The sequence below is a fragment of the Manis pentadactyla genome, chromosome 9 (genome assembly GCF_030020395.1).
Source record: "Manis pentadactyla isolate mManPen7 chromosome 9, mManPen7.hap1, whole genome shotgun sequence".
NCBI lineage: Eukaryota > Metazoa > Chordata > Mammalia > Pholidota > Manidae > Manis > Manis pentadactyla.
Window position 1 is genome coordinate 71,424,945 of NC_080027.1, and position 23,074 is coordinate 71,448,018.

At 36.5% G+C, this 23,074-nt stretch overlaps 1 protein-coding gene across 1 annotated transcript in view; it reads right to left on the reverse strand.

Annotated features, from left to right (window-relative positions):
• The window catches only part of DCDC1 (doublecortin domain containing 1), a 427,548-nt gene that overhangs the window by 37,106 nt on the left and 367,368 nt on the right, over window positions 1-23,074 (reverse strand). Inside the window, exons 22-29 of the mRNA XM_036891914.2 lie at window positions 20,314-20,495; window positions 16,977-17,075; window positions 15,600-15,699; window positions 13,573-13,708; window positions 10,783-10,942; window positions 6,804-6,962; window positions 5,487-5,687; window positions 1,285-1,378 (exon numbers count right to left, since the gene is read on the reverse strand). Coding sequence (XP_036747809.2) covers window positions 1,285-1,378; window positions 5,487-5,687; window positions 6,804-6,962; window positions 10,783-10,942; window positions 13,573-13,708; window positions 15,600-15,699; window positions 16,977-17,075; window positions 20,314-20,495 — 1,131 coding nt within the window. The remainder of the gene's footprint in view (window positions 1-1,284; window positions 1,379-5,486; window positions 5,688-6,803; window positions 6,963-10,782; window positions 10,943-13,572; window positions 13,709-15,599; window positions 15,700-16,976; window positions 17,076-20,313; window positions 20,496-23,074) is intronic.

The window sequence follows — 23,074 nt, forward strand, 5'->3', positions numbered from 1 at the left end:
AATTTCTCATGCTTGCCAGTGGGTTTTATTTAAGTAACTAGTATAGCTCCTGACATGCAGTAAGCCCACAATCACCATCTGCTGGATTAAACTAAATTAAGAGTTACATGAACATATTCAATTTGAAATATACACAAAACTACTGTAAATACTTTAAAGATGGTTTTCAAGAGTGGTTTCTTTTTTATTGAAGTTTAGTTGATACATAATATTATATTGATTTCAAGTATACGACACAGTGGTTCAACAGCTATGCACATTATTAAATCCTCACCCCAACCAGTACAGTTACTAACTGTCAACCCAGAAAGATTTTACAGAACTGTTGACTGCATTCTCCATGCTGCACCTCCATTCCCATGACCAATTTATATTATGATTGAGATTTCTGTGCTCATTTATCCCCTTCACCTATCCCACCCAACCACCCCAATCCTTCCTCCCCCGTAACCATCCACCACTTCTCAGTGTCCATGAGTTTACTGCTGTTTTGTTCATTTTGTTTTATTTTGTTTTTAAATTCTATTAATAAGTGAAGTCATATGGTATTTGTCTTTCTCTGCCTGGCTTATTTCACTTAGCATAATACCCTCTAGGTCCCTCCATGTTGTCTGAAGATTATTCCATTGTGTATAGGCACCACATCTTCTTTATCCATTCATCTATTGATGACACTCTGGTTGCTTCCATATCTTGGCTATGTAAATAATGAAGCAATAAAATAGGGGAGCATTTATCTTTTCAAATCAGAGTTTTTTGCTTCAGGTAAATTCCTAGAAGTGCAGTTACTGGGTTGTATGGTATTTCTATTTTTAGTTTTTTGAGGAACCTCCATACTGCTGTCCATAGTGGCTGCACCAATTTACATTCCCACCAACAGTGTAGGAGGGTTCCCATTTCTCCATATCCTTGCCAACACTGTTATTTCTTGTCTTTTGGATAGTGGCGATTCTGACTGGTGTTAGGTGATAGCTTATTGTGGTGTGATCTGCATTTCCCTGATGATTAGCAATATGGAGCATGTTTTCATGTGTCTGTTGGCCATCTGTACTTTTTCTTTGGGAAATGTCTATTTAGGTCCTCTGCCCATTTTTTAATAGGATTATTTGTTTTTTTGGTATTGGAGTATTTAAGTTCTTTATGTATTTTGGATGTTAACCCCTTAGCAGGTGAATCAGATAGGTTTCTATGACAGTCATTTTTTCTCCACAACAAGCATGGAAATTTACTTGAATTTAACTAAATAAAGGAACATGATTACTCTTTAGCCTATATATATCTTACCTGAACAATTACTGGATAGCTGCAGACTTCATTTCTAGCTTTAGTCATAGACACAGCCAACACTAGGTCTGGGTTACTCACCAGGTGAAAGGTCCTTAGGAAAACAAGATGAGATTCATTACAAAGTAGAATGACCAGATTGGAGCCCCCTCTGTGCCACTTATCAGTGCATTGCCTCCTGATTCCATACATGCTCTATGATGGTGGTTGTGAATCCTTTAAGCACCTCCCCTATAGTAAGCACAATATTAAGCTTTCTCAGTAAAGAATTCTGGAAGCACACTGCAAAAGAAAGGGGTCTGCTTGCTCTTTCTGACTACTGCATGAGGTCAGAGGTTGGGAGAGAGAATATCTAGTAGTGCTGTGCCCCAACCAGGTGCCCAGAATGTGTTGTCCCTTGGCACCCTCACACCCCTGGTCTAGCCTGGTGGTCATCTGCTTGAGGCCTCTTGATAGGCACATCACATGCTCCAAACCTTCAGCTGCACCAGCACCCTGATTCCCTTTGCAAGCCTACATGCCCAGCAATCAGCTTCACCCCCACATATGTTCCTGAGGGTTGCTTCCTGCTTGCCCAGCAACCACACACGAGGTCTGGCCAGGAAACCAACATATTTGTCTGCCACCCAGTGGGCTGTACCCACTTTTTCACTGAGCTTTGAACTCCAGCTTTGGGGAGGGGCCACTTCCAAGTTTGTCTTTAACTCCCTCAGCCATTGTTATTGGCACTCAGTATCATTCAAATAAATGAATGATTATATATTTCCTGCAGTGACCTACTGACCTGTCAGAATTAGTTATGTAGCTATCTCCATGTTTTTGCTGCCAGAATAGATGCAGCAATTTCTCCTGTGCATCAGTGCCAAGCTCAGCTATTATAGTGTTGGATTGCCTTTTCCTTTTTGAACAGTGCAGTCAACTGGCACTTGCTTATAACTCAAGAGCTTACATTTTGTTGGAAGATTGAGTTTATAACCTTCTACTAAAAACCCTCTGTGCCAAACAGCAATGAGGTAGCTTACTCTGTGTCCCAGCAATATCTAGCGTGATGTCCCAGCCTCCCCCACTAACCTGAAGTGTGAGCACATACAAGTCACTTAATCTCCTTAAGCCTCAGTTTATCTAGGCTTGGAATCAAGTGACTAAGAACAGAAAATGTTAGGTGTCTTTCAGTTCCAAATTCCATGACACTGTTTTTTCCTTTATAATTCTGAGTCTTGCTGAGGGGATTTTTATCCCTGAGCATTTTTTTCGTATTTCCTCTTAGAGGCCATGACTAATTCATTTTGTGCCAGAAGTGAAAATGGGAGAAAGATGTCAGATTATCTCAAAACCTGACCTGGGCCATTCTTCTGTGTGACTGGAAGCTGAGGGAGGGTGTCTTTGGCAACTTGCTACTCTCTTCCAATGCCCTGCTCTCATTCCTTGCACTTCCAGCCTCGACTATATGCTGACCCGGCAAGGCCTTCTCACAGTCATAATTTCCCTTAAGAGATTTTGCTGATAATTGCTTAAGATATCAGATTTCCTAGTTATTTTCTATTTTAAATAGAAGGCTAAAATGAAAAAGTAATTTAAGACCCAAAGGACTGAATGAAAGGACTAATGGCAGAAAATGCTCAGCACAGTGATAGCCCCTTGGTACCTCCTGTTACACTGGCAGTGAGCTGCTCTGCCTACCTGCTACTAATACAAATTCTGAATGGGCAGTTGCTTCCCTAAGCACCAACTTACTTCTGTGAAAAATATGGAGGATCAGAAGTCTATGGTTCACATAAAGGGAATTTTCTACAGGTTTCTGTTATATATATCAATCCAGGATTCTTTAGGCCTCACCAGCTTATCAGAACAAATGGTTTCCAATATCCGGTTACATGAAAGAGAACAAAGCCAAAATGCCAAGGGAACAAAGAGAAAATGCCAAGGGAAAACGTGGACGAAAGATCAGAAGTATTGTCACTATGCAGACACATTTCTGCCATAAGACATATATTCCTCTGAGTCATGCCCCCAACCAATCATCAAGATTTCTGCAAAACCTCTCCTACCCAAGTGTTTGTGAAAGTCCCCGTACAGTGACCCATATGCTCAAGAGCAAATCCTGTTCCACTGCCCTTCCTGCTCACTGCTCTACCTCTTCTCTAGTCTCAGAAGTTTCTGACCAGGTATTAATCAATACTACCATCTCCCACCAACTGACTCTCTTTTCTGTGCCTTGCATGGGGAGGCCTCAGTGACAACATTGCACAGTGTTCTAGAAAGTAGAAGGAAACTAGAGAAGACTGTCCTCTCTTTTGGGTTACATGTGGTTAGATTTTGCAAATAGTGCTGGTCTTAGCCCAGTGTTTCAGAGTTTGAGGCAAATGTGTCTTTATGTTTTTACTTAAATGGCCTTCCCCTCTCTTGCTTTTTCCACAGCACTCAGGATGAGAAGCAAAACCAGTGACAGACATTGAGCAGGACTCAAAACTCACCCTCTCTGTCAATAGCCAAGTGTTCCATAGTTAAACCTTTCATGCTTGGCTGTCTCTTGCCTCAGGGTTACTTCTCTCATTCCCCATACATATCCACCCCAGTTCATCACCCATGTTCAAATTCTAACTTAGGCTTTAGTGGGATCTCTACTATAATGCATGGAGCTGGGGCGATAAGATGTATCACTAACTTCCAGATATGTAGAGCTAGGGGAGCACTAGCTCTGCTGGGGCAGGGATTTTTATATTGCTCTGCTAAAGCACCAGCACCTAAAACACTGCCCTTACAACCCTGTGCAACTGAATGAATTAATTCTGGCACCATATAGCCAACAATTCACAGGGAGAGGAGCCTGCTTCCTAGCTCTCTGATGCAAAGGCAGTTTCGCTAGGATGAATGGGGCAAAGCAACACACTCTCCAGGTCTTTCTACAAACTGACTTTTCAGCCCTCTCTAAAACAAGCCCTGTGAGCGTTCCTCGCTGGCAGCTTTGTTCATCTCAGATGGTGAGCTGAGTAAGGGAAGCTCATTTCTTGCCCATGCTAGGCTCACTACCGCCACCTGCTGCAGCTTAACCAATCTCTGAAAGCAGAGATTCCTAAGCCTTTTTTTGCATCACACACCTTTTGAGAATCCAATGAAAGCCATAGCTTTTTCCAGAAAAAAAAAAGTACTGCACAGGTGCATAGACACACATTTTGTAGAGTATTTCCAGAGATTGAAGAGGTCCCCAGAGCCCAACCACATAATTCTAATGGCAGAATTTGAAACAAAACAAACTGAAAACCAAGGAGTTGATTTCATTCTTGTTAAAGAAATGTTCAAACATGCACAAAAGCAGTGAGAAATGAGTAAGAAACCACCGTGGACTCAGCAGTTACCAACATTCTTCCATTGCTGTTGCATCTATTCCCTCTCAACCTTTAAAACTTTTGCTTTTGCTAGAATATTTTACAGCAAATCAGAGATATCTCTTAATTTTATCTATAAATACTATATATATATATATGTATATATATATATATATATCTCCAAGTGATCAGCATTTTTCTTCTTTTTGTTAACATAACCCACTAAACCATTTACAACACCCAACAAAATTGAGAAGACTTCTTCGTATCACCTGGCACCCAGACTCTTTAAAATTTCTCCTTATTAACCAAGAAATAATCTTTTTTTTACATTGGTTTACTTGAATTTGGATCCATATTGGATTTGGTTGATACATTTGTTTAGACAAGAATTCCTTTTCACTGTGAGAACTGAGGCCATATCAGTTGGTTCTTTGATGGAAGCAGGGGAGGGAGGGAAGCCATGCATGTGAGGAGGAGCAGGAGATGAAGTTAATGAAAAGCATTGCACAAATTTTTAAATGGGCACTTTTTAGAGTTCTTACTCGGTCCCTTCAAGTCATAAAAATAAAAGTAGATGACAGTTTAGTTTTCTCTTGACTTCAATGGCCAGTTAAAACTATAAACCTAGTAAGTCAGATTTCACATTTTTTATCTGAATTGATAATGGAGAAGTTGTGGGTATACTACTGAGTATTTACATTTGATTACACTCTTTCTCTTCCTTGAGTTGGATAAAAACTTACTGGTAACATTAAGTAGAAGAATCTGAAGTCCTCAAGTACACCCCTGCTCTGGCTGCTCTGTGGGAACCGTTCAAAATCTAGGTTCACATTCACCTTTTGGTATATTAATCCTCAAATAGACTGGGATTACCTGCTGTCTTCCTTGTGCATCCAGCATTGATGACTATCATTCACTTTTTTTTCTACCAAAACCACCTCCATGCCTGAATGCAGGTTGGGACCTTGCACCCCCAAGACTAGCTGAGGAGTGGCATGGCTTATAATATGCCCATCTCTGTATTTGAACTGCTGGCGGCAAAGCTTCTGCAATTGACTGTGCTTTAGAGAATGACTGAAATGAAAAAAATCCCATTAGTGGCAAAAAAATGTACCATGCACTTGTTGTGCTAGAGATTGCAAATTCTGTGGAGAGACCCACAGTGAACTAAATTCACTTATAATGGTGAGACATCATCATCAGGACAGCAGCAATGCTATTTGACTTGCACTGCCAGGCCAATATAGAAAGTAGAATTGTGAGCTTATTTTGTAACAGAAATAAATGTTTATCCAAGAGAATTTGAGAAATGCACCAGCAAAGAAAAATGAAATTCAGTTGAAGAGATAATTAAAGAGGAAAAAGAGGAGAAGGAAAGGGAGGATATAGAATCAGAACAGAAAGAAATGAAGGAGTTCAAATCATCATTGTTTCTCTCTTCTTATCTACAGTATTCCCAGCAAATGAAATACTGTTCTCCAAGGTTTTCAATTTTCCCTAACAACTCATAAAAGATTATAAAAGAAATAACACTAATAAGTTAATTTAAAGGAAACTCTTACTTAAGGATGGTAAGGTGTTGAGCAGATTTATTAAACATTAAAGATCACAATGCATTCACAATTTAATTAATTTATAAGCATGTTTTAAGTTTCTACTATGTGCATGGACTAATGATAAATATTGATGTGCCAAAACCATTCATATAAACTGCTGTAATGTTAAACAAATATCTAAAGATCATGGAATAATACAAAGTACAAAAGATTCCTGTCACTTCATTGGACATTGACCAGAAAAAAATTAAAATTACAAAGGAAGAAATTGATTTTACTAATTTTTTTAAGACATCAGGGCATCTTACATGTTTATTCATAAGATCATTTACATATTCATTCAACAAATATATAGGCTCTGTGCTCAGTTCTCAGGAGGCAAAAGTGCATGAAGTGCATGAGCTTACTGTTTAATAGGTTAGACATCCCCATAAACAAGAAATTAATTACATGGCACAAAATAAGCTAAAGGGAGAAAGACTTTCCCACAAATACTTCAGTGAAAAACACAAGACAGAAATGATGTAAACAGAAGCCAACAGTAATGCAAACCCTCAGGGTTATTTTTGCCCCAAAGTGAGCAACACTAAAACCAGGTAGAAATCTCTAACAGGAATCCCTCGGAAATTTTCACCTGTGTTTCTTCTGTGTTTCCATGTTTTCAAAGAGCTCTTCTTTCTTTTTGTTTGGAAGACAGTCGTCCTCATCAAAGTCATGAGAGGTCTCCTGCCAAGCATACCTGAGAAGTGTGTGACAAGCTTTCATTCGAATATGGGCTCTTGCATGGGAATCCCTATCATGGTTCAGAAGCAAACAGGAGTCTAAGAATTCTGATTTATACTCACGGAATCTTCTCTGAGATATAGTCTGATCATATCCTGAAGCACACTGGTGCATGTGTAAGTCATATTTCCATAATGGTGCCTAATATTGGAAATCCACATCCTACTAATACATAATTTAAATCTTTTAATATAAGGCTACAAATAAAATTCCTCAATCACATAATACACAGCATTCATCTTTGTTTTTATTCAGCTAAAATGGAGCTATGCATTATATTTCAAATATTATAGTATAATGACTATTCAATAACTTAAAAAAATTCATAACGAACATGTAAAGAGACTCTCCTGACAACTCCATAAGTGGGTCAGAATTCTGTCTGGAACAAAACAGCCTAGATTATTGGGTTTCATAAAGTTTACTTATTAGATAATATTAAGGAATCTTAATTAATTTTTTTCCCTCTCAACAGAGAAATCTATAAAGACTCAGAGATTAGCACATATGTGCCAGCTTTTGACAGAGAATAATATACTAAAACACTTAGAATAAAAAGTCATACCTTGATAACTGAGTTAGCCTTCTGTCTTCCAATTAAGATAAAGATGTGAACAGGAGCATAGCCACAATACAGATCTGTGTATATCAAGATCTGCATATACGTGGGCACTGTTTAGGGCACATTTTGCTGCTATGGGGTCATGACTAATATGAGGACTACTAGGCTGAAGTCAAGATAAATACACAGGCAGAGCGGCAAGCGTATTTCAGCACCCTAAATATGCCCAAGTTCTCTTGGGGGAGGCTGTGATCATCAAGGTGCTTGTGATAATTTGATACAACTGCAAGCAATATTATATTACTAAAATCTTCAGGGACAATTTCCGTGTTAGCAGAGTACACCATACACTTTTCAAACGTAACAAAAATATCACAAGTGGATATGAAATTGCTGGGTAACAACTGCCTCGTTCAGAACTGTAGCTTAAGTAAAAAAAAAAAAGAAAATCTTGCTAACAGTTAAAAACAGCGCCATCTTGTGTTGAAAATTAAAAACACAGCTTTCCCACCAACTGCATTTCTTTGAGGAAAACAGAAAAAAAATGTCATTCTTAGTTTTAACATATTCAGCAAGGTGTAAACAAGATTCTTTCCTCAAGTCCAGAACTCTTTGGCTTCCAAGCAAATGAAGTACGGTCAACTCAATTTTAGCCCAGCCATTTCAAAATGTATGTTGCTTTATTAACTTCATTTGTCTGTTCATTCATTCTTTCCTGTAACTGGTCATTCATTAGCTAATCATTCATTCCTTTAACTAATGTTTCTTAGACATTGACTCTATGATAGGCATAGAGTTCTAAATGTTGGAGATGCAGCGAAGAACAAACAGGTAAGTTTCCAGAGTTCACGGAGCTCACATTCTAGTGGGAAAAGGAGGTAAAACAGTACTGGCTAAACAAACAAGATAAGTGCTATACGTGGATTAATCAGGATATTATGGTAGAAATTGGCTACAGTGGGGTCTACTTTAATAATGGAATCAGAGAAGGCTCTGATGGTTGAGAAGATATTGGAGTTGAGACCTGGACAATGTGAGGATCTGGAGGGAGAGCATTCCAGGCAGAGAAAATAACAAATCGAAAGGCTCTGAAGCAGGCTATGTTTGACTCATACGAGGAACACAAAGACACTGGTGTGACACATGCGCAGTAAGGGAAGGGAAAGGTGGTAGGAGACCAGGCTTAAGAGGTGGGCAGGGTCTGCTGTCATTCAGTGAGGAAATGAGAAAGTTCCCTCCCCCTAAGCTTCCTGCTCCAAAAGGCTTTTCCTCCGTAGAGCATTCAAGCAGAAGTTAGTGCTCCCACAGTTTGCTTTCCCTGTTGCTTCTTAACCATTTTTACCAGAAATCTTTACACAGAACCCAGCTATCAAAACGATTCCTTCTAGATTATGTTCTGGTCTCCTGTTAATGAATGTGTCCCTCCTTAAATTATCCCACTTCTCAAATATGTAAAAGCTCCAAACAGACTTTTCTAAGATCGTCTGAGGAAACCTTAAAGTGACCTTCTAACGTAACATGATTTAGGATCAAGTCAGCGGAAATGGTTCAAAGAGCCAGTGAGTTAGTCTGGAAAAGAGAGAACTCAGTGGGCCGATGATAGTAACCTTTGAATATTTTAAGGACTTTTAAGTAGAAGAGGAATAGTGTACATCTATGAAACAGATCAAATCATAGTATGGAGTTGTTCTAGATAATTATTTCAACACTAGAATGGGCAGCCTTGTGGAATAGTCCCTGTTACTAGAGCATTCAAGAGGAGACTGGACTAAACAGCTTGCCTGGAATGTGCAGGAGATTCCTGCGTCATGTTTTGAGTGGACTCAGTCACTCAAAGGACTCCAGTCCCTGATGAATCTATGCATCCGAAACACACAGTCCTTTGCTCTTAAAGATGTTCTTTTTCCTTTGTTTTCTTTTTTTTTTTCCTCAAGTGTGGTCTAGTAATTCAGAGGCTAGATGATACATTCTTTAGAAAAAGAATGAAAGGGAACGCTAGGAAAGTTTGTAGTCAATTCCCTAAGCCACTGAGGAAGATATCATATAGGTCAAATCATTTTTCTCGGAAAAAGGTCTTCTGGTGCCTTTGTTAGTGTCATGACTTAAAAACAAAAAATGTCTTGATTAGATGAGACGCTAATCAAAATGAGGAAGTTTGGTTCCTAATATAAAAAAGTTAATATTTTTATAATTGAGGTTAAAAACCGTCCTTTAAAAACAGTTCGTAACAATGATAAATTAATTTTCATAGTTGTTGCAATGGTAATTGACCGGCTATTTTTGTTTTTTTTTTAAATTTGGAAGTTCATTCGATCGTTCCTTCATTTCTCTGGTAAATGACGATTAAATTCTGTCACCCTGTCTTCACAGAACCCGTGTAACAGTTTTTGCCCTCAAGCAATTCCCAGGTTGGTAGCTGTTTGGTGGTGGGGGGGGTGGGGGTAGGGGAGGTGAACTGGTAGGTACGTCGCTACAGACAATCATTGCAATCAATGATTAACTTCAAGAGTGAAGAATCATTCCACAGATGAGTACAGGGCAAGTCCAGGCACTTCAGGCAGAGAGAAATGACTACGTGGTGCAGAAGACTGCAACACTGCCTAAATGGAGCATGCCACATTCAGGTGACAGCTTGTGGAGGCTGAGCTGGAACTTGGAGTTCATGTGTCAGGAAGAAAAAGTGTGGAGTGGAGGTGGGCATGAAGGTATAAATGTGGGTCAACAGTCCTGGACCAGTGTCAAAAGGGCTTGGGATTCGAGACTAAATATTTTTTGTGTCTGCAGTAGGTATCCACTGAGAATTGTATAAAAAGGATTGTCGTTTAGAAAGATGATTGTCTGTAGAAAGAGGATTATGAATATAGAAACCAATCAGAAAGTTATTTTAGTGACCCAGGGTAATAACTGTATATTAACATGCGTCGAACTGGAACACACATTAAGAAAGAAGCTTACATGTTCTGAAGTCAACATTTACGGAAATGAAACATGATGAATTCCTCAAATAAATGTCTGCAATTCTAAAATTCTAGTCTTTTAAAAATAATTACATTTTAACAAAATTACTGAATGTAGATCGTGTGGTGGTTGAACACTGAAGCTGCGGCTCTCTTTTTTTGCCAGAAAATAATTAAATACTAGTTCTTAACCTGACATTTATTTCACAAAGCTAGTGTGTGCTCCCTACATGGGCTCTGTGCTGCCATGAGCTAATGAGCTGAGTTCAAATAGGAACCAGGGGGCTTTTCTAGACACATTGATTACTTACAGAGTTTCACTGGAAGCATTTTCCATTGTTAAAGCATGTTTTTGCATTTGCTTTTCTTTTAGCTCTATAATTTGCTTCTCTTCTCCAAAAATTGCTACAGATTTATGCACAGCAAGCTTGGCTCCAGACACAATGTCATTTTGGACTTCTAAAACAAAAGCTGAGCAGAAACGCACAAATTGCAAGAACATATTAGTTATGATCACAGAACACTAGGAATTTGAAAACATGTTAAAATGAAAGTGCAGAACACTGCCAACTATTTGGTCTAAGAGAATGCATTCTAAGTGTAATTGATAGTTACTTTTTTTTAAAAAATTGGATTTTATTTAATTTAATTTTTGCAGATTCTTTCCTCTCAAAATACTATCAGTCAAAAGTACTAAAAATAGGGGGTAATATCCAAAATATATAAAGAATAATAAAATTCAATAACAAAAATCAACAATCAGATTAAAAAATGGGCAGAAGACCTGAAAAAACATTTTGCCAAAGAAGATACATTGGTGGCCAAGAGGCATATGAAAAGATGCTCAACATAACTAACCATCAGAAAAATGTATATCAAAACCACAATTACCTCACATGTATCAGAATGGCTATCAACCAAAAGACAAGAAAAAATGTGTTGACAAGAATGTGGAGAAAAGGAAACCCTCGTGGTCTGTTGGTGGAAATGTAGATTGGTGCAGCCACTCTGGAAAACAGTATGGAGGTTCCCTAAAAATTAAAAATACAACTACCATATGATCCAGCAATTCCACTTTTAGGTATTTTTTGGACAAAAGCAAGAAAACTCTCATTCAAAAAGACATATGCATCCCCATGTTCACTGCAGAATTATTCAGAAAATCAAGATTTAAAAGAAACCTAAATGTCCACTGACAGATGAATGGATAAAGGAGATGTGATATGTGTGTGTGTATAATATACATATATATGACAAATACATATATATAACGTATATTATATATATGAAATGGAATGCAATGGAATATTATTCAGCCATAAAAAAGAATGAAATCTTGTCATTTGCAACAACATGGATGGGCCTAGAGGGTATTAGACTAAGTGAAATAAATCACAGGAAGGCAAATATAATATCACTTCACTTATATGTGAAATCTAAAAAACAAAGCAAACAAAACAAAACAGAACAGACTCATAAATACAGAGTGACGGTTGCCAGAGGGGTTGGGGGAGTGGGGAAGAGCAAAATAGGTGAAAGGGGTTGAGAGGATCTAGTTATAAAATAAATAGACCAGGATGTAATGTACAGCATAGGGAATAGAGTCAATAATATTTTAATAAATTTGTATGTTAGCCAATAATAACCAGATTTATTGCTGTGACTATTTTGTAATGGATATAAATATCAAATCACTATATTATGCACCTGAAACTAATACAATGTTGTATTTCAATTATTCCTCAATAAAAAAGGTGCCTGAAAGAAAAAAAAATACAGGCCTTTCCAAAATTAAGTTAGTTACTATAAATTCTGACTATTTAAATGGGCTACAGTATTTAGGTATATGTCTGGGGTTCCAAGCTCCTCAGTCTAAATTCCCAATGCCTTGAAAGATACAGGCAAAGCTTACTGTACCGTGTTTAATATATACATTAGGATGATGTTTTAAATTCTATTAGTAATTTCTTTTCCTTTGTCCTGGCTCCTGGGCAGCCTTAAGGGAGGAAGACCATGAAGTGATGAGAAATGTTACAAAAGGAAGGCATAAGCACAAAGGTCGTTCGGACACACAAGTACAGCATATTGCCGTAAAACAATGGCCATAGAAGTCAGGATGACACTGTTGTGATACAGGACTTTTCCAAATCCCATTAGCTCCCATTTAGCCTATCAAGGGTTTAACCTCAGGGTTGACCCGGAGAAATCCCACCATTTCTGAGCCTGAGGCAATTTGAGACAGAAGACAGAGAAAGGCAGAAACAAGCACATGGGTATCATGATTCCCCCTGCAGGTGCAACTTCAGGTATCTTAGCTACATTAAGGAAACAGTAAGGGCACTGACCATTGTTCAAAACACTGTGATGAGTTACCTCCCGAACTGCCCTTGCCACTCCAATCTGAGACACAGCCATGTGAAGCTGTGGGAAGTGTAGCCTGGCCCAGATTTTGCTGAGAGTCATGCTGGGGAGCTTTCCAGAAGTGGTTGCCAAGCAGGAGTGAAGAGGTCCTATAGCAAGAGCTCCATAGATGGCTACCCAGCCATAGCTGGGCTTCAGAGGAAGCAGAGGGAGCAGAGGGGAGGCTGAGTGAGGCAGGAAGCAGCACCTCCCCAGAGCATTGTCTGGGCCTGAAGAATGGAACACAGTCACCCAGCCTGACGTCAGCCAGCAGGACCCAGAGGATTTCTATCCTAAGTTCTTTCCTTATGTTGAGAGAGGAACAAAAGCGAAACTTGGAGACTGGGAAATCTGAAAACCCTCCCTAAAGAGACTATTTAAATTAACAGATGGAACAAAATTTAAACCTGACTGGATATTTACTGTTTCCTTAATGGTAATGCATGGGGTTCACAAAGAAGGCCTGATTTTCTTTATAAAGACAAAATAAAGAATTATGCTTTCTTTGCACATCCAATGTGCAGTGTGAATTAAAATATATAACCCTGTTAAATACATAAATTAGTGTAAACAGCTAAACAACAGATGTAGGAGTGAAAGATGATCTGTTTAAACAAACTTGGATTTTTTTTTAAAAAGGCAGTATCATCAAGCATTTAATTTTGGCTGCATATATTAAGGTAAATAATTCCAGTGCTTACCCTCTAGTTCATGTATACTGCAGAAAGTTTGAATTCTAGAAATATCTGATGCTAAGTTCCTAAGGAAGATTTGCTTCTTTTGCTGATCAATGGACAGGTCAGGATTGATCCAATGTTCTCCACATGAAACATACACCTAACAAAGAAATGAGTCTTGATCCCATATGCAATGTTCATATCAGCATTATTTGTAATAGCCCAAGTTGACTAAAAATGGGAACAATCAAAATGTCCTACAATGGGTGAAAAGTTAAACTGTAACATCATGGAATAATACTCAGTGATAAAAAGGCACAAACTAATGATGAATGTAACAACTTTGATGGAGCTGAAGGGTTTGTACTAAACAATTTCTCCATACTATCTTTGAAACTTCCTGTGATCTATAGTTATTTCAAAATAAAAAGTTACAACATTTTTAAAAGAGGAGAGAAAACAAAGAAGGAAAGGAGGAAGGAAGGCTGGGAGCAAGAGATGGTAGGTAAGTATAAATCAGGGGTTTGCAAACTATGGCTGAGGCCCAAACCTGGCCTGCTGCCTGTTTTTGTAAGTAAAGTTTTATTGGAACACAGCTAGGCCCATTCCTTTGCATGTTGTCTGTGACTGCTTTTGTGTTACAATAGCACAGTTAATGTTTCAACAGAGACTGAACGGTTTGTAAATACTTACTATCTGACCCTTTACAGAATACGTTTGACAACCACTGGTATAAATGAACTTGTAGTATATGCACCAAAATGTGTATGCAGATATTTCTACATGATGAGATTATGGATGATACTTTCTCTTCCTTGTTTTGCTTATATGTATTTCTTAAATGTCCTTATACATCTCTTTGAAGTGAGAAAAGTCAGCAAGAAGAAAAATGACACTCAGTGTTGCTTTTTCTGAAGCCACTCACTGGTCATTATACATGATCTTTACATAAGGACCGATGGAAAACTTTCTCAAACATTTCTTCTTTTTGAATAAGAGGTTTCTTTTTCTATTGTGGACATACTTAATCACATAACCATTAATATTTCAGTCTTCACATTGGCTGCTCAGAACAGTGACAGGTTCATTTCTAGCAATACACAGGATCTTATTATAATCACTCCCGGCTCCATCTTATCCCTTTTTACTCATGCTCCCTTTTTCCTGGTGGCCTCATCTTAAACTAATCTTTTTATATTATATGTTTAATGCAATCTATCTTTAATTCTTACTGAAATAATGGTAAATTAGCACAGCAGCAAAAACAAACAAAAAAATTAAAAGCAAGCAAACAAAAATAATTGGAAGTGATAATGTTAAAATACAAAACAAGATCTACCAGACTCCAAGAACAGGCTCTCCACTCAGCCTTGCTGCCTCTCATACTGGTCATTGGTACTTCAGCTGAAGACTTTCTCGATGGGTCTTTTACATTAAGAGCCTGAGTTGAGTTCTAATAATGTGGTATGAGTTTGGTTCTCTGCTCAAAGATTTCAGGCATCAGTCAATGCAGGTTTTCTTTTCAAGCTGATATCTCAAATTCCATAAATGGGAGAAACACTGAGTTGCTAAAGACCTTCTCAACCTCCTCCAGCCACAAAAATAGAATGTGTGAAACACTAGATATAATTTTTTTCTGAAAAAGTGAAATTATCATTAAGTATGAAATCATTAAACAGTTAAATTTTGAAGGTTTCAAAAGGAGGAGAGAATATACTTCCTTCAGAGTAGAAGACAGAAATCAAAAGCAGTTAATAATTTGGTCTTCTCCAGTTTCTGCCTTTGCTTATGAACTGGATATAATGAAAGCATCCAACTCATTGGACTGTGATAAGCATAAATGTGTTCATTCATATATACCCCTGAAAATTATGCTTGACACATAGTAAGCTCTCAACAGTTAGCTAAAGTTAGGTGAAGGTTTGCCAAGTTAAGATACTTCTGAGGGAAAATAAGAGGAAAAATGGTGTTTGAAGTCTTATATTTAAAAACATTTTTCCTCTACTACAATTCATACTTTAACATTTCCAGCCTCATATTCATGTCTTTACCAGGTCATCTCTTTGAAGGTCTTTTAGGGCAAAGATTTCCTTCCCCTTCTCATTGAACAGTCTCCGAGCTGCAGAAGGTAAATTTAAAATTTCAGTGCACCTGCAATAAGAGACAAAAATTGACCTTGCATAACAAAGCTTCCAGAAGTGAAGAGAGAAAAAAGAAATCAAGGTCTCAGATCACTAAGGGCAAATCCTGCAGCTGGGCTGTGAACCAGTCAATAGCCAGGCCCCAGAGCCCATCAGAACCTTCTGAGTTTCGATCCTCCTCTCCAAGTCCCAGCACTTGGGGAAATTTTATCACCTCTCTAAGCCTAAATTCCTTACCTTTCAGGTTGTCATGAGAATTAGGGCTGATTTTGAGAAGTGCTTAGCACAGTGACAGGCATGATCAACAAATATATAGGCATATCATTATTGAGTTTTCATCCCTCAACATGCCCCACCCCTCCTACTGGAGTGCCTGGGCTCATGCTCCTCCATTCACCTGAAACACCTTCCTTGGCTGTTCCTGTCAAAGTTCTACTCTTTTTCCAAAGTCATATCCATCACCAAGAAGTTCCTTATCACTCTTCACCAGAAATGATCCCTACAGTCCTTTAACTCCCTTTCAAATAGGAATTTTTAGGCTAGTTAAACATTAAACAATGATTTTTTTCTTCTCTCCCAAACAAGCACTGGGCCTGCCCTGTGGACATCAACATGAATCATACAGTTTTCCTATTCCTAAAGAGCTCCTTATCTAGTCGGGGAAAGAGACACATCAGCAACTAAATATAATATGAAGTAGCGGGCACTGTGAGAACACAGGAAAACAAAACAAGAATTCCTCCAGGGAAGCCTGGTCTAAGGAAGTGACACGTGGTTTGGGCCTTGAAAGATGAATAGGAGTTCATCAAGAAGAGTTAGGACTTAGAGAAGTTCTGTATGGTTATAGAGGAGTGTATGAACAGGAGGACGGGCCCAGTGAAACTGGAAAAGACAGGAACCAATTTGAAGTGCTTAGGATGCCAGACTAAATTGGCTTAAAGTAGGTAACTACCCTGACCTCAATTCACACAAATATGAAACTAAGAAAAGTACTATAAAAATTTGAAACACATGGTTTTTAAATGAGAATAACTTGTATTTAAAGAGTTGGTAGTCCAGAAGTTAGGAGAAATTACTAGACCCTGAAATTTGGGGGAAGATGTATTCATTAGGATTGGTATCATGAATTCACATAGATACATATATTTCACAGAGTAAAAACTCCAGAATAATTATAACAATTATTTTCTTATGTAAGTACATATGTATTTTGTGTTATGTGTTATACATAATCATTCAGACATTTGAATGGAAAATACCTTTGCATTCAGGATAGTAAATTTTTACCTCTCCAAAAATTGGTGAACTTCAGTCGGGTTTGTTTCTGTTTCTGAATATTTAGTGACATAGTTTTTCCCATTCTCTTTCCTTGAAGTGTCAACATTTCTGAAATAGATGAGCCAAGATTTGACTGACATAGATATACATTGCCAATTATCTTTCATCTTGTTTAAATATATGAAAAAGTCAAGAGGTTTTAATTTATCGTGATTTTCCCTAAAATAATATGCCTTTCTTTAAAAAAAAATAAGATTTCAAAAGTATCACAGCTCAATATTAAACTTCATAAGCATTTATACTATGAGAAATTTATTTAAGAAAATTCATTTTCAATATTTTAATCCTCTTCTAATAATGCTGAACACTCTGAAATGTGAATTTATCAATTTTGAATAAAATACAGATATTACATTCATTTTGCCTGTGATGTTTTATTTATATATTGTTCATATTCATATATTAATCACATATTGTTTTGGTTATCAATCCAAACCTAAAAAATTTAAAACTAAAAAAATAAGGTGATTATAGAAAAAGGATGGTTAATTGGAATGTACATCTGCTTAAAAATTCAAGATAGAAAACTATTTGGTGTATTTCTGGGATCTCTGTATTTTATTAAATGAAAGATATAGTGGTCAAACACAGTTATTCATTCATTCATTAGAAATGGTAATCAAGTATAGTTCATTGTTAATAATTAATTAATCAATTAATTCAATACAGCACTAATTTAGTGCCTATTGGGGGCCCTAACTCATGTGGTGAATAAATTGATTTAATATTTGATTAATGAAGAAACACTGGTCCATGACCATATCATAGCAGACAGCACGTATCTGGATAAATAGCTCATCATCCCTACTCTCTATCTCATGAGTGGAAACCTAAGCAGCTAATTGCAGCACAGAATGGTAGGAGCTGTGCTGGGGAAAAGCCCACGGTGATCACAGCAATGGCACATATAGAACCTACAGCTAACTCAGGGGTTGGGAGGAGTGTTGAATTCAGAGTAAACACCTAGAAATCAAACCCAAACCCATTCTCAAAGTATCTTTATTATTAAGGCATATTGGAGGTGTTGGGGAGGGGGTTTAAAAGTGGGAATGGTAGAGTGTTGATAAGAGAGAGAGCTAGAGAAATATGCAGGGACAGGTCACAAAGGGCCTTCAAAGCTATATTAAGGAGCTCCAGTAAGTCCAGGGATCATAATTTACTAACAACTTACACCAAAATTATCTAAAATATAAAGTTTAAAGCTTCAAATTGAGCCTCTCCTCTCACAATTCTTTAAAATATCACATATAAAATTTTCATTGTTTAACTTACCATTCTGAGAGATGAAATCATAGTGGTCCAAATTCATATGAATTTGACAGCCATCATTAAGAACAATTGGCAAGATCTCGTTACTCACTAAGAGTAATGATCAACAAAGTAATGAACAAATGACATTTGATCACCCTTTGGATGTGTAGATGGAGGAACCAACAAGAACAAAGCCTCTCAAAACCGTCTATATTGAATCATTAAATAACTAAAGGATAGCATGCTACCAGAGCAGGATTTCTGTAAGATGTATCTATATTTCATCATTCTAGCATGATTTTGTTTATAAAGACATTAAACAGCCCAACTCTCTTTCTTCTTATAAGTTCCAGGTTAATGCAAGTAATGTACTTTTCCATGCTTGTAGCATTTATTTCTTCTGGAAGAGAAGATAATTATCTTGGATAAATTAACAGTAGCACAGCAGGGCTTCTACCTTGCAACTCTGGGATGCCATTCATATAGAATGCAATGTTAACAGTGCCCTCTGGAGTTGGGCAATGCCACTGCCCTATAAATGTTAACCAAAACTTCCCATGCAAGCCTTCTGGTAACCAGTACTTACATACAGCTCTGGGAGTTAAAAAAGAACAGCTATTGATGCTATAGAAAGCTTTCTGAATCAGCCAAGAAAAATTAATGTATATTTAGAAAAGTTTTAGTGCCAAGTGCATGCCAGAGTATTTTAATTATTTGGGAATAATTTTTTTAATTCACGTAGTGAACAAAGTGAAATCTTGATTAACCAGGCCCCACTGTTCTATGAACATAGACAGAGGAAAGTTTCATATAGGCTAGAATAGTTGTCCAAATGAACAAATCTCTCAAATTATGCTTGGATTACCTGATTGAACCATATATATTAAAACATCAATGTGAAAAGATTAAATCTATATATCTTTGAGCCCAAGCTAAAGATACAGTTTAAGAAAAAAATTAATATAGGTAGGGATAGAAATTATTTGTTAGTTCTGGAGGTTTTAAAAAAAAGTCATATATATTTTAAGAGCATTACCCTCACTTTTACATCTTGCAAAATGAGCTAATTATGAAATGTATGCGTCAAAGATTTCAATTTCAGGCTTGACTTTACTTTGAAAATTAATTTTTTACTTTATCATCTTTACGGGCAGCTCAGTGGACAGCCGATCTGAATGTTACTCATTGTTCAGTGATGTATAAAGTATATTTAATCAATGTGAAAAAGTAATATTAAACTGTTATCAGCATCCTCAAATATTCTAAACATCTCAAAGAAAGGTCAAGAGGTAATATCTATGCTAATAATATGAGAAAAAATGTGTTTAACTCCTTCCTTTATATCAGAGCTTTGCACCAATCTAAGATCCCATTTGTCATAAAATATAATGAAAATATAGCAAGTGATTTTTCTCCAATGTTGGAGAAATACTGGCTATGTGGGAAGATTTTATTCCAATCTCATAAAATAAGCTAAAGTACAGATCAATGCCTTTCTAGGATGACAAACATTTAAAATGGTATTCTAAGGCAAGGGTATAAATTATATCAAGTTGTATCCTGAGAACCATATTTATTTGTAAAATATACTGAAGATCTAAATGTAATTGTGTATACTAATAATTTAAATAAGGAATCACAAAATTATATTTAAGAAGCAATGTATGAACTTATTTATTTCAAAAGATATTAATAAAACTCAAACAAAAATATAAATTCAAAATAGATATTGATCCTCGAACTTTCTTTGTTATCAGAACTACTCATTATTTTCTCCTGTGCATAGCCTAAACCAGCAGAGCTCAAATTAAGTTCCTGACTTAGAAACTAAATGAATCTCAGTCTCTATTTTCATCTCCAAATATTGACATGGAAGCCCTTTTTAAAAATAATAAACACAGAATTCTCCCAGAAAAAACATCCATAGTGAAGAAGACAAAAATTTGTAGAAATTTTTTTTAATTTAAGAACTTAAATTTAAAAATTTTTAGAAATCAAATGTATTTAGTGAGAAATATTAACAAGTTGTTCTTACTGTGTTTTCCATCCAAGTGACATGTTTGGACTGACTATAGTAAGTGCTCTGTTTTTATTCTTATCTCCATTCTTCAAAACTTTGAGCCTCACAGGGACATACTGCTGTGGGGTCTTACAGAAGGATTTCTTCATGGGAGGGCTGTTTGCCACAAGAAGTCCTTCTATTGGCCAATCAAATTCCTTCAGAAAGATATGACAAAAAAAATCATAATAAGAAGAGTCTTTTCCAGATATTAAAAAAATATTAAACACATGACTTATACCTTTAATCTTTCATTCATTCATACAAAAATGCATGTAAAATGTTCCAGACAATTTTAATTAATGTTTTATTTGATTAAATAGGAAAGACTTTAATGTTAAGACTATTAGTTTTTTATTTCTGAATATAAAACCAGTGTTGTTACAACACGGAAGATTTATTCCCTTTTAGAGAAACATCATCTTAAAAAATAGAACTGAATCAACTTAGAATAGTTTCTGCTGGTGTATGAAGTATCTTTAGTCAATGTGAGGAAATAAAGAATGTGTGAAAGTGCTTTTACAATAGCTTGAAAGTGTTATCTTAAATTAGATCTATTTGGCAAAGAAGAATATATTTGGGAAATACTCAAAAACCCAGCATGAGATGACAAAAGAACTTAAACTTCAGATGCTTCTGATGTAGAATTCAGTTACTTTGTATCTATTCACCTATATATTTATTTAATTCACTCATTTTCTAAATATTGATTGTTTACTATATTCCAGGCACAGTGCTAGGCACTGGAAATAAAAATGTGGATAGAACAGGATACTCTTCCTTAAGGAATTTCTAGTGGGTCCTCAGAAGCTTACCTAGAAGGAAACTGGCAATTAATAGTGTAGGTGTAACAGCCACAGGGTACTGGGTGTGCTGGACCCACACAGGAGAACACAACAACCTAACTCCAGAAATTCCCTGTAACGGACTTGAAGCCTTTGTAGGAATTTGTGCCTTAAAGGGGAGTTAAAAGAAGGGGCAGAGTGTTAAGTGTCAGACTTACATCATGGTGTTTGGGGGATAAAAGGAGGCAAGGATACTTTCCAGGTTTGTAGGTTGGGCAGCTGGGTAGATAATATTGTGATTCACAGGAAAAGACATTTGTGGGAGAAGAGAAGTGAAGGAAGGGATGATCAGAGATGATCATCTGTTAGACAAGGTTCAAGCTCTTCTTTTTTTCTATCTGCATGAACAATTGTCCTGGCAGCAATTAATCCCCCATTAATCTTCAGTAACCATCTTATAAAATACTAAAGTTCCATATAAGCATGGGTGTATTTCTGTATGTTCTAGTCTCTTCAATTTATCAATTTTTCTTTCCCTGTACAGTATCACACTGCCTTGGCAGTGGCTTTATACCTGGTTAAGTCTTGATGTCTGGTAAGTCAAGTGCCCCTACCTGTTATTGTGTGGAAATTGGCTCTGTCCCTTAGATATTTCATATACATTTGAGAATTAGCTGAGAGAGTTTTTTAAAAGTCTGTGTGGGATATAAATGCTCTTTATCAGATTAAGTAACTTTCCATTAATCCCATTTCGTTAATTTTTTTTCTTGGATGTGTGTTTAATCACGTAACGCTCTTTTTCCTGCATGTATTGAGATGTACTAATGTGATTATTTATCCTTTCATCAGCTGTATGTTAATTACAGTAATTGATTGTTTACATTTTCAACTAATCTTGCAATCCTGGATCAGTCCAAATTGGTCACAATGTAGTATCCTTTTTATAAACTGTTAAATTCAATTTGCTAATATTATCTTTAAGGTTTTTGCATGTACATTCATAAATGAAATCAATGTGTAATTTTTCTGTACTATTCTCATCAAGGTTTGGTATCAAGTGTACCCTAGTCTCATAAATGAACTGTGAAGTGTTGTTTCTTTTTTATATTCTTTAATACTTGCCTCTTGAATGTTTGGTAGAACTTGCCAATTTAACTATCTGGTCATGGTGTTGTCTTTATTGGGGGATTTTAACTACTGAATCTATTTCTGCTACGATTATGGGACTATTTAGGCTTTATTTCTTCTTGATTTCATTTTGTTAAGTTACTTTTGTCAAGGAATTTGACCATTTTATTTATCTAAGTTAAAATATTTATTAGCGTAAAGTTATTTATAATATCCTTTTATTATCTTCTTAATCTCCCAGTTCCTGTTCTCGCATCTTTACTTTCTTTCTCATATTATTTAACTTTACTATATTGTTCTTAATCATTTTGGCCAGGTATATCCATTTTATTTATATATTCAAAGAACCAATTTTTACTTTGTTGATTCTGTTTTATACATATCATGTATCCCTTTCTGCTTCTATAATTATATTTCCTTCCTTCTAGTTCTTTGAGTTCATTCTGCTATTATTTTTATAACTTCCCAGGTTGAAGGATTATCTCATTAATTCTGAGACTCTTTTCATTTTCAATGTAAGTATTCAAGATTATGGATTTCCTTTAATTACCGTTTAGCTGCATCCCACACATTTTGCTTTGGTTCTAAATATTTCCTTCTTAAGTTTTCATTATGTTTCCTTCTTTATTCCATGAGTTAGTTAAAATGTCTTTTTGAATTTCTCAATATTGGGTCTTTTCTGATTATTTTTTAGTTATTTATTTCTAACAGTCTATCAGCAAACCCTACTTCTACTTTCAAAATATATCAAGGGCCCATCTACTTTTCATCATCTCCATTCCTACCACCTTGGTCCACTAGTTTGTCTCACCTACAGATTGCAG